We start from the raw sequence: 11817 nt of genomic DNA, 5'->3' as shown, positions 1-11817 counted from the left end.
AAACATTTGTTGAGTAAATAAATGAGGGCAGGAATTTTATAGCATGCCTGATGTATATGGAAAGGCATTTGTTTTACAAAAGCAATCAATATACTTGACTGAGATGCCAATACTTGAAATCCCACAGGTTTAATGTTGCTGTGAACACTAATAATGCCCAAATAATTAGCACTTGAAAAAAAGTTTAATTCTGCTACTCAGATTATTTGTGAAAGCCTGACTGTAGGCAACTGTAGGAAAAGCAATTAGCAGATTCTTCAAACACATGACAAATCCTTTATTACTGTGCTTATAAGTGACACGGTTTACAGAAAACCAAATGTAATTAAATAACAATTGAACTTGAAATCTACCACAGACTCAAGATATACAAGTTATACTTGGCCAGGCAAAACTTCTCAAACACAAGGTTGTTTCAGGTGAAAGATAAATTTCCATTAAGTAATCCCAACATATTTTTTTTTTTGTCTAACAGACAGTTCCTTTGGCAATAACTTCCACTTTAGCTTTTATTATATAAAAATATAACAAAATTTCATTATATACAAACATTACATTACACCATGTACAGGTTAAAAACACTAAGAAAATGGCAAGCCGCAAGGGAAATGAAAGTCAATAGCATGATAAGAAAAAATTAAATACTGCACACATTTCATAAAAATTACATTAACTACATTTTTGTTTGCAAATACCAAACAGTACCAATGTGATTGGAAATAGCTTCCAACAACTTCATTTTAAGGCACATCTTGCATATTTCTATATACAACACTGAAACCGGTCAATAACTTAGGACATCTCTGGAGTGACCTGTGTATGAGTGACAACATGCAGCATGGGTTTACACATTTTCATTGGCTTCCTTCTTTGGGGACAGGTACCTGCCAGGGGGGGACGGATACAAGGGCACCCCGATCTCCTGCAAGTCTGGGAGCCTCCCTGGCCGAGGCGGGGAGAGCAGAGTGGCTGTCCTGTCATAGTCTCTGTGCAGCACCTTCTCGTAGACGCTCTGCAGCCCCACGGTCTTGGGCAGCTGGGCCTGGTAGTAACTGTCTCTGCGCAGAGGATCCCGGGGCAGGGACGTGCTCTTACAGAAGGTTGACATCTGGGCTGGGGGGTGAGTCGAGGCGTGTGTGCTGGGCCCTCCAGCGCAGGAGGGGCTCCAGCAGCGGTCAGAGTGGCCCAGGATCTTACACTCCGCGGTGCAGGCCCACAAGCCTAACAGAAAAGGGAAACACAAGGGAGAAACACAAGCACGATGGTTACTGAGGTTACAGGAACGGTCAGGGGCAGGGCGGCTGAGAAGGGAAGCGTGTAAGAAAATAAACGCCCTGGTTCTAGATCTGAAATGAGCCCTGTTTCCTGTAAGGCCACCTTAATACGAACCTACCTACGCTTTAGGGAAGCAATAAATAAATAAATAAAAGAATCCCCCTTCTCAGCTAATAACCTAATAGGATGAGGGGTTTATTTAGGCGGTGGCGCTGTCTCAACGTGGCATTTTGGTATTCGCCGTTTGAGGCAGGCTGGAGACCGGAACTCAAGGACAGAAAAATTCGGGGACGGGGGATCGGGGGTCTGGGAACCGAAATGCAGAAGAGAGACCCCGGCGAAAAGCAAGGGTGGGGCGGGGTGGGGGGAGGGGGTCGCTGAACCCGGCGTGAAGGAGGAGCCCTCACCGCTCTGCATGTGGTTGATGAGGTCCTTCTTCAGAGCGTCCCCGCTGATGTCGGAATCGCTGTCGTTGAAATCACTGTCCCCTTTGCCGCTGTCTTTGCCGCTGAACTTCTCCGCTTCCCGGCCGGAGATGGTGTTGAAGGAATGTCCCTTCCAGACAGCCACAGGGGGCGCCGGCTCCTTGCCGAAGCCGGGGGAGGCGCCGTAGGGCTGCAGCCAGGGATGCCGACAGCAAGCACGGGTGAGGGTTGGACAGAAAACAAGACAAAACAAAACAAAACAAAAAACACAAGTGCGACAGGTTAGGCGTCTCCCGCGCACGCACCCCCAGGCCCCTCCAGTCCCTTCCCCCAGCCTGTCCGCGGAGCACCGAGCGCGGCGCCCGGCCGAAGGAAGGCCTCACCTCGGCGTGCGCGCCGCGGAGCCGCTGCTGCCCCTCGAAGTGACAGGCGCTTTCCCCGGTGGCACCGCCGCCCTCCGAGCCCGGCACTTCGGCCGCGGCGGCGACCGCGGGCGGGGGCGCGTCGGCCGCGGGGCTGCCAAAGGGCGCTTTGCCGCTGCCAGGGAAGGTGAGCACGTCGAACATGTTGGGCCTGGGCCCGGCTCCCCGGGCGGCCTCCTCCGGGGAGCCGGGAGCCGAGGCTACGCCGCCCGCCGCCCCGGGCCGCTCTTCCCGGCGGGGCCCCCCTTTGCGCACCTCCTTCTTGCGGCGGTTGCAGGTGGTGGCGATGGCGATGATGGCGGCCAGCAGCAGCGTGCAGCTCCCGGCCAGCACGATGATGATGATCAGCGGCGTGTCCCACTGCAGCGCCGGCCCCGACGTCGCGAGCCGCGAGCCGGGCGGGCGAGAGCGCTCCGGGTTCCCCGCGCCTGCCGGCGACGCCAGCCCGCGTCCGCCGCCCGCCGTCACCACGAAGCTGACGGTGGCGGTGGTGGAGAGCGGGGGGCGGCCGCCGTCGGATATGACTAGCAGCGCCCGGAAGACTCGGCCGGGCGGCTCCTGCGAGAGGTCGCCGGTGAGCACGATCTCCCCGGTGCGGCGGCCGATGACGAAGGCTTCTCGCGGCTCCTGCTGCAGCAGGTCGAAGGCCAGCTCCCCGTTGGCACCCTCGTCTGCGTCCCGGGCCTGCACGCGCGCCACCGCCGTGTCCTTCGCTGTGCGCCCGGGGACCGCCACTTCCAGGGAACCGTTGGCGGGCGCCGGGTGCACCAGGATCGGGGCGTGGTCGTTCTGGTCCAGCACCCGCACTTGCACCAGGGCACTGCTGGAGAGCTGAGGGGAGCCCCCGTCGCTCGCCTGGATGCGCACGTCGAGCTGGCGAAGCGTCTCGTAGTCGAAGCTGCGCAGCGCGTAGATGGCCCCTGTCGCTGGGTCCACGGAGACGTAGGTGGACACGGCGCCCCCAGCCCGGCCCACCTCGGCCTCCAGCAGCCGGTAGGTGACCTGGCCGTTGCGGCCCAGGTCCGGGTCCCTGGCGGCCACCGTGGCCAAGTAAGCCCCCGGCGGGTTGTTCTCGCGCACTGACACCTCATAGACTGGCCGTGTGAAGAGCGGCGCGTTGTCGTTCTCGTCGCCCACGCGCACCGTGTAGGGCCGCACTGTGCGCAGCGGGGGCGCGCCGCGGTCCTCGGCCACCAGCGTCAGGTTGTACTCGGAGATGCGCTCGCGGTCCAGGGACGCCGCGGTCACCACCAGGTAGCTGCCCGCGTAGGCCGGCTGCAGCCGGAAGTGCTCGTGTCCGTAGAGGGCGCAACGCACCTGCCCATTGGCGCCCGAGTCCCTGTCCGAGGTGCTGACCAGCGCCACCAGACTCTCGCGAGCCGCCCCCTCCGGCACCAGCGAGACGGCGCCCGCCTCCGGTGTCCCAGGCCCGGTCGACGAGGTGGCCTCCGCTCCCCCAAGAGCGGCGGCGGCGGCGGGGAAGGGCGAGGCAGCAGGCGCGCCCGGGGCGGCCAGCGGGGTGATGGAGATGTCCGGAGCGTTGTCATTGACGTCGCGGAGGCGCACGATGACCTTGCAGGTGGTGGCGCGGGGCCCGGGGCCGCGGTCCTGCGCCCGCACGTCCAGTTCGTAAGTGTCCTGGCGCTCGTAGTCCACGGGCCCCGCCAGGGTGAGGCGGCCGGAGCGCGGGTCCAGGCGGAAGAGGCGGCGCGCCTCGGGCGGGGTGCGGGCCCCGAAGGCGAACACCACGTCGCCGTTGGGGCCCTCGTCGGGGTCCGCCGCGTCCAGGTCTAGCAGGAGCGAGCCCACGGGCGCGTCCTCAGCCAGCTCCACTTCCGCCACGGCACCCTGCGGGAAGGCCGGGCTGTGGTCGTTGGCGTCCAGCACGCGCACGCTGAGGGCTGCCGTGGCGGAGCGCGGCGGGCGGCCGCCGTCCTGGGCCACTAGCCCCAGGCTGTAGGTGGCCTGGCTCTCGCGGTCCAGCTCCTGCAGCAGCACCAAGTCGGCGCACTGGGCACCGTCCGCGCGCGTCTGCAGCTCCACGCGGAAGGGGCTGTGGGGCTCTGCCAGGCGCACGCTTTGCAGCCCATTGGCGCCCACGTCCTCGTCCACGGGCACCTCCAGGGGGATGCGCGTGCCCACAGCCGCGCCCTCGGACACCTCCACGGGAATCTGGGCCCGGGGGAAGCGCGGAGCATGGTCGTTGATGTCCCTCACCGACACCTCCACGTGCACCAGCCGGAACTGCTCCTGGGAGAAGCTGACCACGTCGAAGGCCAGCACGCACTGAGGGGCCTGGCCGCACAGCCGCTCTCGGTCCAGGCCCGCGTCCCCGACGGTCAGCTGCCCGTCGCCCTCACGCACTCGGATCAGCGAGCTGTTGAACTGCTTCATCAGGCGGAAGCTTGTGTCTCCGGACACTTTCATATGCAGGTCTTCGGCCAGGGTCCCGATGACCGTGCCGGGGGCATCCTCCTCGAAGGTGCTGTATCTCACAGTCTTGCTCTGGGCCACCGAGAGCACCCAGCAGAGGCTGAAGAGCTGCAAGGGGAAAAGGCAGGGGCTGCCCCCGCGCCTGGCTGGACTCATGCCGCCAGCCCCAAGCGCTATTCCAAAACGCTGAGCGAGCGATTTCCTCTGTGGTTTGCAGGTCCGGGCGTGAGTCCCAGGCTCCCGAGTGCACGCTTTTTTTGCGAGCCGTGTGCAGGAGAAGTCTGCAGGCTGCAGCTCAGAGGCTCCGGCGGGCTCGGAGGACGCGTGGATCCCGCCCACACTCAGCACCTTCCCCTTCCCTCTTCGGGCTGGAGCTGCGCGGCTGTGAGCCGCCTCCGTTTTTATAGCCGCCGAAATGCAAATCACCCGAGCTGGGCAGCCAATGGCGGCCTGGCTCTAGCGCCGCCGCTACGCCAGCCCCTGAAGATCCCTTTACGGTGGAGGGGCTTAGAGGGGAAAACAAGAAAGGGAAAATAGAGAATCTTTTCCTTTGTTTCTTTAACTCCTTTGGCTTTTTTCATCTCCTGTCAGCGCTCTGCGTGCAGAGGAGTTGGCACAGGTCGCCGGCGTTACAGGAGCGGATGGTTTTGTTAGTTGTGCCCCTCCTGCACCGGCCGCTTGAACCGACAGCAATCTCACTGGGATTTCGCCCTCGTGGCTTGAGACCCCACACCCACTCTGTATTTTTTTTTTTCACCCCAGAGGGTTTGAAATCGTTCGCGGCCCCCCCTCTCTCTTCAGACTTGCTCTGCTGGCTGAGGCTCAGTTCGCCTTCTTTCCCAACTTCCCACGGCGCTCGGAAATAGCCTCTAGATTGAGGAGCTCGAAGAATAAGGGGAAATTGATTTTATTCAAATTTGTGTACGCAATTGTGTTTTGCTCGTGTGAGCCCCGGTGATCGGAGCTGCCCCTTCCTTTTCAGAAAAGAGCTCTGAGACGTGTTAGTATGCATGTCACTGTCCAAATGGCTTTCTTAAGCCCTGGGCGCTAGCAGGCAAGGGGAAAAAAAAAAAAAAAAGTTCCAAATAGGATTTAGCATAAGCTTCAGGAGATTTGGAAAGGTTTCAAAGATCAGACTGTATCAAAGGCTTATGAAGCCCTCGTTAGTAGTGGAAATAGAATGGCGTGGCAGGCGATCCCATTGGAGGCCCCAATGTCTGTATTATTTAACTGTGACAAGCTAAGGGGAGAGAAAGTTGAACAGTTTCCACAGCGGAGTTGGGCTAACTTGAATATAATGAGCAAACGCCACATGTATCCATTATGTTCCTCTATTCATCCCCAATCACTGCCATAACTCTCCTGCTAAACGGTGATGGGCGCTGAATTCCACACAATACCCAGCTCGTATTAAAGAGCATTTAGAGAACTCTCCCTCCTGATGCCTTGTTCCGCCTATTTAGAGGATTTTCTTTCTGTTCTAATAGGGCCACTCTGGGAAGCAATACTCATCCCGTTCCAGAAGAACAAAATCACAGCAGGACGCTGAAACCTGGCACGAACCTGGGGGAAACTTAACCATCTGCCTGTGAAAGTGTGGAGCTTTGGCTTTGCCAGCTCTGGGCTGGGCGGTCCGCCCCCCTCCCCCCGCCCCCCGCCTGGCCCCAGGCGTACGCTGCACCCGCAGGTATCCCCCCACCCTCAGCACCCCCGAAGATCTGCGAGATGGGCCTTCAGTCACCCACAAGACAGATTCTTACTGATGCTTATTGAAGAGATATATTGAGCAGGGTGTGCAAATACACACGAAGGACAAGAGGTTAAAAACAAAAGTCACCCACAGAGAGTTTTCTTTCTCTATTTTTTCCAAGGCGAAAGACTTGATAAGCAGACTGGAGTTTGTAAACGTTCTTCTGAATCCTGATTATAGTCCTGCTGACATCCTATCTGTGTTTTCCTTCCCCCTAAACCCGAGGGGATGTATCTGGGGTCTTTTCAGAAGAGATACAGGAGTCTTCCCAGAGCAGGGAGACCGAGGAGCTCGGTGGGCAGTGAGGGTGACGGGGGCGGGGCTCTGGAGTTGCCAGAGAGCAAAAAAATGCAGCCCCCAGCCTCGTAAAAGCTCTTGAGACTTAGGTGAGGGTGCCCTGTGCGCTGGACCGTGCAGAGCGATCGTGCCTCTCGATTCCCTTCCCCAGCTGCCCCGTTCTGCTGGCCTAGGAACGCCAAAAGCGAAGAGGTTTTAGCATGCATCGGCGACGCAGCCGTGCAGGGACGCGGAAAGCGCGACGCCCCCTACCGGAGCCCGATTTCCAGCTTTCTCTTGCATTTTTCCCCTTTCCACTGCCAGTTGGTAGCTTGCTCGCGCTCTCTCTCTCTGCTCCGGCCCTGGAGAGATTTCTCGGAGAGGATGCACACTAAAACCCCTTCCCGGCTTCTCCCCGAGCCCGCAGGGCTCCCACCCCGGCCTGCGAGCCTGCTGGTGACCTCTGGCACTCCCGGGATCTCGCGCTTGCTCCTCGCCCCCTTCCCGGCCGGCACGGACGCCAAGCGAGCAGATTCAGAACTCGGCGGCAGGACAGCGGCCTCTCCCCGCGTAACCCGGAGAGTTCCGATCCGCCCCGGGCTGCTGCGGGGCGGCAGAGCCAGGAACAGGGGGAGGGGGCTGGGGGGGTGGCGGATGGAGAGGCATTGGGGCCCGAGTCGTGGAGAAAAGATCTCTCCAGCGGTTCCCGTGAGTAGACACTTGCCCAGAGCCCGGCCGCCAGTGGCTGGGAGCCGCACTCCACGCCCGCGCCCCCCTTAGCCCCCAGCACCTCTCGGTACAGGGCTGAACTGCGGGAACCCAGGGCTCGCTGTTTAAATTTGGGTCTGGGGCTTGGCTGGAGAATGGGAACTCCCCAATATTTTTAGTCAAAGCGCTTGCACGTCATCATGTTCCTTCTGAAGACTGAAATAAACAAGGGCGTGCAGGTGGTGGGGTCGGGGACGAGGGAGAAGAAGGAAAAGCCAAGGGGTGGGAGGAGGGGTATGGAGACGATAGGAGCCAAAAGCATCTCATCCGCAGCCGGTTTCTTCGCGGCTCGGAAGGGGTCTCGATCGCCGCAACACCGGGGAGAGCGGAGCCGGGAGTCGGGAGCCCGGGAGCAGGGCGGCGAGCAGCTGCCGCGGCGGGCGCGCGGAGGCCTTTCCGAGCCGGCCGTGGGGGTGTGAAGGCACGCGAGCAGAATGAGACCCTCCGCCTGCAGCCTCCAGATTATGGAAATACGATTTAAAACAGCGCATCAGCGCCTACCGCACCTCCCCCGGGAAGCAAAATGTCCTGGGAGGTGGGGCTGGAGGCTGAGGCGGAGGGGCGGCCGCTCGCCCTCCCCGGGCGCCGACCGGCCCACAAAGCCTCTCCAATCCGCTTGTTTTCATACCAAAGGCCCGGACTGGCTGAAAGGAGCCCCTGCTTTTAGCAATTTAGCCGGCAACTGTCTCTTGCAATCCTGAGAACAAACGCGACCCCACAATGGCCGGCGTTTTCTCGACATGCAAATATTGCGGGCCCCGCCGAGCTGCGCCCCCGGGACCCAGCCTAATGCCCGCTTTGTGAAACTCGCGTGCAGACCCCGAGATTGACACGGGCGTCACGTGACGGATTAAGGCTCCAGGAAAGTTTTCAAAGCCGCGACAATAGGGGGTGCAGCCAGATCTGATATCTCCTACAGTTTAGCGGGAAGGAAAATCGGGATATACTCTCATACGTAATAGGATTATCTTTTCCCTTTCAAATTCTATACAGCATGTAATTTATTTTTAATTAGGATTATATCTACCAGGAAAAGAACTTTGCAGGAAAGTGTAATTCTAAGGATGGATGGAGACAGGGGTTATTTTTTAACCTTTTAACTTAAAAAGAAAAAAGCCAGAGCCCACCGTTTCTTTTTCCAACAGGCTCACTCTATCAGATAAAGCTTCTAGGGAAGTTGGCAGAAAGTGTTTGTCCAAACAGAGAACAGAGGCAGCTCTTCAGAGGCATCCAATTCATTCTTGTAACTAAAGCACACTTTGTAGACACCTCTTAGAATTAGTCGCTGGGTTTTACTGGGGTTTGCTTTCTAGAAATGCAACCAGCTCTTTCCTTCGACTGCTTACTTTGTATTTTAAAGAAAGCTTCCCCCCACCCCCCGACATTTGTTGGTCTGTCAAAACTGGCATAGTGAATTTCAATATTTATACCAAACCGCAGAGCAACACACTCCACAGACCTGGTTGAAACTTAGCAGTCAGATAATGAGACAGTGTGGGGGTGAAGGTAAGTGGTGTTTAAACTTTGATTTTGGATTGATCCCAGCGTCAGATGCTCACAAACCCTAGACCATTCCCAGGTCCTGGGCCACCCATCCTTTTGTGTGTTCTCTGTGTTAGGATACTCTGGGATACCCACTTAACCTGAAAAGAAACAAAACATGGCTGCTGACTGCAGGCTCTGCAATCATCCTGCTTAGGTTTGAATATGAACATTACTATTGATTTGCTGTGTGGCTCTGGGCAAGTTAGTTGATCTTTCTGTATCTTACTTGCTTCATCTGCAAAATGGGGATAATAACAGTATCTTGTAAGACTGTCTCGGGGCTTCCCTGGTGGCTCAGAGGATAAACCATCTGCCTGCAATGCAGGAGACCAGGGTTCGATCCCTGGGTTGGGAAGATCCCCTGGAGAAGGAAATGGCAACCCACTCTAGTATTCTTGCCTGGAGAATCGCATGGACAGAGGAGCCTGGTGGGCTACAGTCCACGGGGTGGCAAAGAATCGGACACGACTGAGCAACTTCACTTTCACTTTCAAGATTGTCTTAAGGACTATATAAGATAATATCGTATTAGGTGCTTAGGAAACCCTGATGATGTTAGTTATTATCTCTTTTTAAAGCAAAAGGGAAGAAAAATCATAGGCCATATAATCTTAAGTCTCTTATAGGTGAAGGATTTGTTCAGAAAATAGAGAAAAATAAAACCTCCCCCATTTCCTATTTACATTGCCTTGGTTTCTTGTCCCCGACCCCGGACCCCTTTCTGGAACTAATAGTAGACATAGTAGTAGGTGTACAGATCCCCCAGAAGGAAAAAGATGGTCACTGAGGCTTCAAGTAACTTTTGAGCCCTCATGTCATTTCAAAATCTTTTGGTACCTTATTCTCTGATTTAAGAGACCAGATGGTGGCAAAAAAGGAGTTTTCTGTAAACTTTTCACCGCAGATTTCCACAGAAACTTTGTATCATCACTGAAACCACTTACAGGTACAAATATTTAATGGACAGTGACCCATAATTTGGGGAGGGGGGCAGGAATATTCCAAAGGACTGCCCCTCCTAGGATGCCCAGAAGCATGAGGTGACCTCACGTGGAGCTGATAAGATGTCTGATCCTGTGGTTCCCTTCTGTTAGTCTCCTAGGGCTGCCCTAACAGATGTCATAGGCTGCACGGCTTAAACAACAGAGATTTATTTCCTAACAGTTTCGGAAGCTGGAAGGCCAAGATCAAGGTGCAGGTGGGACTGCTTCCTCCTGAGGCCTCTCTCCTCGCTTGCGGAGCCTCACCGGGTCTTTTCTCAGTGTGCACTTGCTTGGTATCTCTTCCTCTTCTTACAGGTGACACCTGTCATATAGGATTAGGACCCACCCTTATGACCTCATTTGACCTGAAAAACCTCTCTAAAGGCCCAGGCTCCAAATATCACCACATTCTGTGATATTAGAACCTAGGGTTTCAACATAAGACTTTCGAAAGGACCCAGATCACTGGCTTCATATATCCTCATTCTCTCAACAAACCCTATGGAGAACTCACTCAGTACCAGATGCTGTGGTATGTGCTATGGGGCCAGGGACTTTAAAAAGTAAACAAATGATCCACAGTGATATCAGTAAATGGGAGAGAATAGACCAATCTTTCATGTAGTTTCTGTAGATATTCTCCCTTCTAGGAGGCTGAGAAGAAGCCCCCAACCTCAGCTGTGAGCTGTGCACGTCCCTCCTAAGAGGACAGGAGGGAGAAAGAGGGACTTTACATGCAGAAAGCGGACGCACATCACTTCCTCCACGAGATCAGGGTCAGCATCAATGCAGACAGATCATGTGTGTAGTACGTACCCTTGATAAGATATGATGAAAATGGCGTTTGGCCTCCAGAACACAGAATCCTGGTCTAATTATAAGAAAAACATCAGGCAAACACAAATTGAAGGATATCCTTCAAAATACCCTACCAGGACTCCTCGAAACTGACAAGGTCCTCAAAAACAAGGGAAGTCTGAGAAGCTGTCCCTCTTAAGAGAAACAGGACAGGAGGCATGACAACTGAATGCAATGGAGCGTCCCAGAACAACAACAATAGCGAAAGGACATCAGGGAAAGACCAAGGAAATCTGAGTAAAGGATGGGCTTCAGATGATAACAATGTATCAGCATGGTTCATGAATTGTGACCATTGTACCATACCAGTGTAAGATGTTAATAACAGGGGAAACTGGGTGTGGAGTTGAGGGGAACTCTCTGCACTATCATCACCATTTTCCTGTAAATTGAAATGGTTTCAGTATAAAGGTTATTTAGAAAAAGAAGAAAAGAAATGATAGAAACTGCTGCCCAGTCCAGAGGCAGAGGAGAGACAAGAGGCAGGAGACAGAATGGGGGTGAGAAGGGCAGCCGCTGACCCCAGGTGCTGCGCACAGTCCCTGCAGGGTGGAATACATGGTCACACGCAGGTGCCCACTTCCTGCCAGATGAGCCCAGGGCAAGGGGCGAGGCTTACAGCACTGGGAACTGGAGGCACTCAGGGAAAGCTTCCTGGAGGAGGGGACGTTTAAGCTGAGATTTGAAGGATAAATAGAAATTAGCTAAAGGGTAGAAAGGGAGGAAGAAGAGTGGAGGTGAATGAGACTTCTTGCCAAAGGAACAGCAAACTCAGAGGCACGAGGGTCGGAGGGCTGGAGTGCAGGGGGCCATGAGGGGCTGGGGTACAGCAGAGGGGTGAAGAAAGCCAGGACGGGTGTGCAGGTGCATCACACACCACATTAAGGAATGTCACTTTTATTCTTAAGGCAATGGGGGGCTGTTGAAAGATGTCATCCCTGAGATCACTGGGGTCACTAGAGCAAAGGGAGAGGGAAGGAGAGGCAGGGAAGGGAGCAATAAGCCTAAACTGGTGGACTTTGGTCTGGGAGGACGGTGAAGGGCCACTGTCTTGAGTTGCTCTTGTGGACTGGGAGTCAGTG

At 55.6% G+C, this 11817-nt stretch overlaps 1 protein-coding gene across 2 annotated transcripts; it reads right to left on the bottom strand.

The window, feature by feature from the left end:
- Nucleotides 1–256: 256 nt before the first annotated feature.
- Nucleotides 257–4922, bottom strand: PCDH8 (protocadherin 8). 2 transcript variants are annotated; one of them, XM_070799983.1, is made up of 3 exons: nucleotides 2084–4922; nucleotides 1683–1890; nucleotides 257–1221 (listed from the first exon to the last, which is right to left on the bottom strand). In XM_070799983.1, the coding sequence occupies exons 1-3, from the start codon at nucleotides 4709–4711 to the stop codon at nucleotides 845–847; spliced, it is 3213 nt and encodes a 1070-aa protein (XP_070656084.1). In that variant the 5' UTR covers nucleotides 4712–4922; the 3' UTR covers nucleotides 257–844. The 2 variants fall into 2 exon arrangements, with proteins under 2 accessions (XP_070656084.1, XP_070656086.1); XM_070799985.1 differs by having other exon boundaries at nucleotides 2378–4922.
- Nucleotides 4923–11817: the final 6895 nt, after the last annotated feature.

This window comes from Bos indicus, chromosome 12, assembly GCF_029378745.1.
Source record: "Bos indicus isolate NIAB-ARS_2022 breed Sahiwal x Tharparkar chromosome 12, NIAB-ARS_B.indTharparkar_mat_pri_1.0, whole genome shotgun sequence".
In the NCBI taxonomy this organism is placed as follows: Eukaryota; Metazoa; Chordata; class Mammalia; order Artiodactyla; family Bovidae; genus Bos; species Bos indicus.
This window is presented reverse-complemented; position numbering and strand designations above follow the sequence as displayed.

Coding starts and splice junctions, on each gene's coding strand:
- PCDH8 (XM_070799983.1), bottom strand. CDS start 4,711: ATGAGTCCAGCCAGGCGCGGGGGCAGCCCCTGCCTTTTCCCCTTGCAG. Junction 1,891..2,083: donor TCCGCGGCGCGCACGCCGAG/GTGAGGCCTTCC, acceptor CCCTGGCTGCAG/CCCTACGGCGCCTCCCCCGG. Junction 1,222..1,682: donor CATCAACCACATGCAGAGCG/GTGAGGGCTCCT, acceptor CTTTTCTGTTAG/GCTTGTGGGCCTGCACCGCG.